This window comes from Morus notabilis, unplaced genomic scaffold, assembly GCF_000414095.1.
Source record: "Morus notabilis unplaced genomic scaffold, ASM41409v2 Scaffold611, whole genome shotgun sequence".
NCBI classification, from domain to species: domain Eukaryota; kingdom Viridiplantae; phylum Streptophyta; class Magnoliopsida; order Rosales; family Moraceae; genus Morus; species Morus notabilis.
Genome location: NW_010359585.1, coordinates 241016 through 245515, shown reverse-complemented (window position 1 = coordinate 245515; position 4500 = coordinate 241016). Strand labels below are relative to the sequence as shown.

Genomic DNA, 4500 nt, shown 5'->3' with positions numbered 1-4500 from the left:
CACCCCAGCTTATTAACCCAACATGAAGGGATTAATTAGTATGATGATGAGAGAAATGTTCATGTTTTAAACCTACTATGTACAAGTTTGGATTTTGGTACACAAAATTTTGTGGACCTCAAGACATCATGCTTTAGACGACAAAGTAGAAACACAATTTTGTGGTTTTAATGGCTACTTTAATATTTACCCATCAATGGATATCATTATTTTAATTATAAGATATTAATTTGACGGTTGTAATAAATTAGATAGTTGATCAAAAAAATTTATAACAATTAATGAAATTGAGTTTTTATCACAACACGTCATTAAATTTTCATAAGTAATTATAATGGAAAAATAATCATTGAAAACTCGTTTATATATGTATGCACTATGTATATATGTGTATATACACATATATAAATGGGTGTAGCTTTAATAATTACTTAAATATTTATCCACAATCAATATTATAATTTTAGTCACAAAATATTAATCTGACATTTGTAATAAATTGATTGGTTGACCAAGAAAATTAATCACAATTAATGAAATTAGATTTTATTACGTCACATCATTAAATTTTTATATTTACTTGAGCTGCAACATGAACAAAACCATGTTGTCTTTCTACTAAGAATACTATTTATCTTGTTGGTTTGAATAGAAATTTAAATTTTTTTTAATAAGAACCCTTTTAGCAAAAAATAAATAGATAAAAGAATAAATTGTGGTTCAAAGTTCAAATGTGCTAGACAAATGCAATAGGGTGTTACTGTGATTTTGACAAGATATAAGGACGTGACTGTAATTTAAAGAAGAGTACCTTATCCTTTGATTCCCTTCTTCAAGGATAAAACATAAACATATTTTCCTGCTTTTAAGAGACAACAGAGAGAGATAAATATGGATGGTTTTAATCAAATAGGGCTTCCTATACTGGGAATTGTGGCAGCTGCTGCTGTTACCTTCTATGCCGTAAGCTTTGCTGAGATCAGAGAAGTAAACCCTTTTCTTTTCTGATCTATTAAGCTCAAGCAAATTCTACTTTTTTTTTCTTTTTTTTTACAATGTTTTGTTTTTTGTCTGAATTATCTGCAGAAATCTTTCAGAGACTTGGACGACTCAGAGGCCGAGAATGAAGGATACAAGCCGTCTCCAAGCTCCAGGGAAAGACGGGCAAGAAGAAAAGCTCAAAAAGAGTCCAAAACCTGAAAACCTTTACGTAAACCCCATTTTGGTGCAGATTTTTTAATCTTCTGATACTCTCTCTCTCTCTCTCACTATCTGCTATATCTCAGAGACTTTGTTGAGTGTCTTTTTTGTTTATAGGTTTCTCTATGTCTTGCTTGCATATGCAAATTGCTATATATGTTACAATGCCTTTTATTGTTGAGTATCGTAAGTTCAAACTGACTTCTTCACCTCTAAGCAAAATAGAAGAAGAAGAAGAAGATAGTATCAGAGTATCATTCTTGTTTTTCAATGATGTATAGCCAAGGATTGAAAAACCAACGACTTTTACACAATTGGTTTAACTCACAATTTATTATTCATCAACAGATTGCGGGCAAAGATCGAGAGATGTATATGGGTTAACTCACAATTTGCTATTCATCGTCAAGAGATACCGGACACAGAGACGTATACTTGGCTGGTCCAAAATTATATAAGAAACTGTTGAAACTCTATGTCGAATATTGTTTGTTTAAATCAATAAAGTGTTCCAAATACCTTTGAATCTCTTAAGGAAAATATTTTAATTTTTAAAGTTTTATTCGAAAATTCTTTGTTAGATAAATTTCCGTACATATGTGTAGTAAATTCTATATCAATACTAACAAAAAATCTAGATACCGATATTTCTACTATTTATATTTTTATAGGTGCCCGCAACTAGATATCTTTGAACTTACACAGTTGATAACAAATTCTAATTTTAAGAGGACAAAGCTTGATCTTTAAAGTTTAGATTATGCTCAAGCCGTGTAATGATTCACGAGTTCTTTTGAGACAACATGGTATGTGTCATGCACATATCCCAATGTAGGAAGCGCTTTAGGATTCACCAAGAGATTCAAGATTCACACTTGCAAGGCAATTTTATCAAGAATGCTTGTAATCTCTTTTATCATTCCACTATAACTATAGCTACAGGATTGTAAGAACTTTAAGTTCAAGGCATCTTTGTTGCGAATAAACAAGGCACAATTAGAGATTAGGATTTCACTTGTCAACACCTCAATGGAGCTTAACAATTAAGCGCGTGTTTGGTTAAGCAGTTCAGCCTGATTTAGCGCCTGCAATCCGAATCTGCGTTTGGTAAGACATTTAATTATAATTGAATGGGCAATTTATTTTGAGTTAAGCGGGTTAACTCTGAGTTTACTTCTCTCTCAATTCTATTGTTCAGACCAATCTTCTGCAGTGTTTCCACCCTCACAATTTGGATTTTGGTTGTTCTCTCACTCAGAGATGCGCTGCTCTCTACTCCTCTTTTGACCGTTGTGTCTACCACTCTCACTGTAGAGATTCGCATTCATCCTCTATAGATCCCCTCAACACTCCTTCAATATATATATATATATGGATGAGATGCCAAGAGAAGGAATCTCGATGAGAGTGTCATAAACTGGAAGCCAAGGTTGGAGTATGAATTTCTGAAAAAGTTAAAGAGTGAATATGCCGAATTCAGAGATGACATTGTTGCTTAGATGTGGAATGCTTACCAAATACGACCATGGTATGGGTAGAAAGTCAGTATTCTTCTCTCGATGTTTAAACTTCAATATAAAATTAAAATTACTAATGTTGCTACTGTTATCTTTTATTTCTAGACTAAAGTTGTACTAGTTGTGCGTTGACTTTTATTTGTAAACTAATGTTGTACTACTGTTTTCTATTATCTAACATTCATGTTTCTATTACTAACGAGTGTTCCAAACTTTTTTTTCCCTTTCTTATATAAATTTCCATAATTAAAAATGCCTATTTTTTTAAATAAACTTTTAGATGTTGTATTATTTCGTATGCATTATCATTATTTTTATTTTAAAAATAATTTTTTTAGAATCAAATTTCCAAACTGTTTTCAATCCAAACGCCATTTTAGTTCAAACTATAGTTCTTGCGGGTCATCTAAATGCTTATTCAGATTATATTCTCTGTTCAAATTAAAATTTTAAACGCACGACCAAATGTCAGTTCGAACTACTGTTTAAACCATAGATTTTTCTATTCAAATCAACACAATTCAAACGAGTGTACCAAACGGCTCTAAATTTTCTTTGAACTCCTATTGGAGTAGGCTACAATGAGTCGATCTCTTCTGATTGGTAAAAATTCCATCTCTCTTCTCATTCTCCAATAACTTAATATTAACTTTTTGATTAAAAAAAAAGGTTCATTTCACTTTACCCCCAACAATTCAAAACAGCAAAACGTTCACTAAATCCATCAGAAGTTGTAATTATAGTGCTTTTGTAAATGAATGTCAACTTTTTGACAGTCATAAACATATATGGGTTCATGACTCATTTGCAAAGGACAATGTAGAGGATGACGATAATGCATGAATTGTGAGCAAAGGAGGAGATGATCCTTGCGATTAAAGGATGACGCACTAGCGACTTAAAAAAATAAAAAATAATAAAAAAAAGCACATTAAAGTATTTTGTTTAGATTTATTGTATTTCTCTTTGTCAGACACGTGATAACAATGTGTTTAAAACTGTTAAAAAATAATGTTTCCTTTGTGAAAGTACTAAAATTATAATTTGCTAATAAATTTAAAATTAACCATTATAAAAAACCTTGATACTAAGTAAAAACATTGTAAGAGTATTTCCAATACAATGTTATAATTGATGTGTCAAATGTAAATTTAATATTTGAGTGCAAAAAACACTCTTTAATAGAATGTTATTTGTTGTGTCAAATTTCTCATATGATATATTTTGTGGTAAATTTTCCACGAAGTATAGCATATGAGAAATTTGACATTTGATTGTTATTGGTTGAAATGTTTACTTTTTCACGTAATAATTACAACTTTTACATTTTTTAATTATTTTAAACATCAAAGTTTACTTTTACAACTTTCAAAACTTAATAATTATGAGAAAAAATAGATTTAGCATTTTAAATAACATTATGTATTTGAGTAAAAATGAAAATAACATACCATATCACACGTTTGAATGGTAAATATACAATTAATATTAATATTTGCATTGGAGATAGTCTAAGAATTAAAAAGATATACTAAAACATTGAAACAAACTCATGCCATCGCATTGGACGCCAACCCTAGAGTGCATTTGCATTATTTGACCATTCCATAGAATACAAAACTCCAACACATTTTGATGTAGTGCACGAGCAGATTTGGAAGTTGCCCGATTTATTGGATGCTTTATTTTAAAATTCGAATTTTAATTTATTTTAGTTGTTTTATGATATCTTCTAATATATCTTCTAGTCTTATTTTTGAACTTTTATGAATTTCAAATTTAG

General features: G+C 30.2%; 1 protein-coding gene across 2 annotated transcripts; it reads left to right on the top strand.

Moving 5' to 3' along the window:
- The first annotated feature begins 851 nt into the window (after window positions 1-851).
- LOC21392666 lies at window positions 852-1734 on the top strand. 2 transcript variants are annotated; one of them, XM_010094836.2, is made up of 3 exons: window positions 852-987; window positions 1087-1210; window positions 1549-1734. In XM_010094836.2, the coding sequence occupies exons 1-2, from the start codon at window positions 892-894 to the stop codon at window positions 1198-1200; spliced, it is 210 nt and encodes a 69-aa protein (XP_010093138.1). In that variant the 5' UTR covers window positions 852-891; the 3' UTR covers window positions 1201-1210; window positions 1549-1734. The 2 variants fall into 2 exon arrangements, with proteins under 2 accessions (XP_010093138.1, XP_024019202.1); XM_024163434.1 differs by having other exon boundaries at window positions 1087-1225.
- Window positions 1735-4500: the final 2766 nt, after the last annotated feature.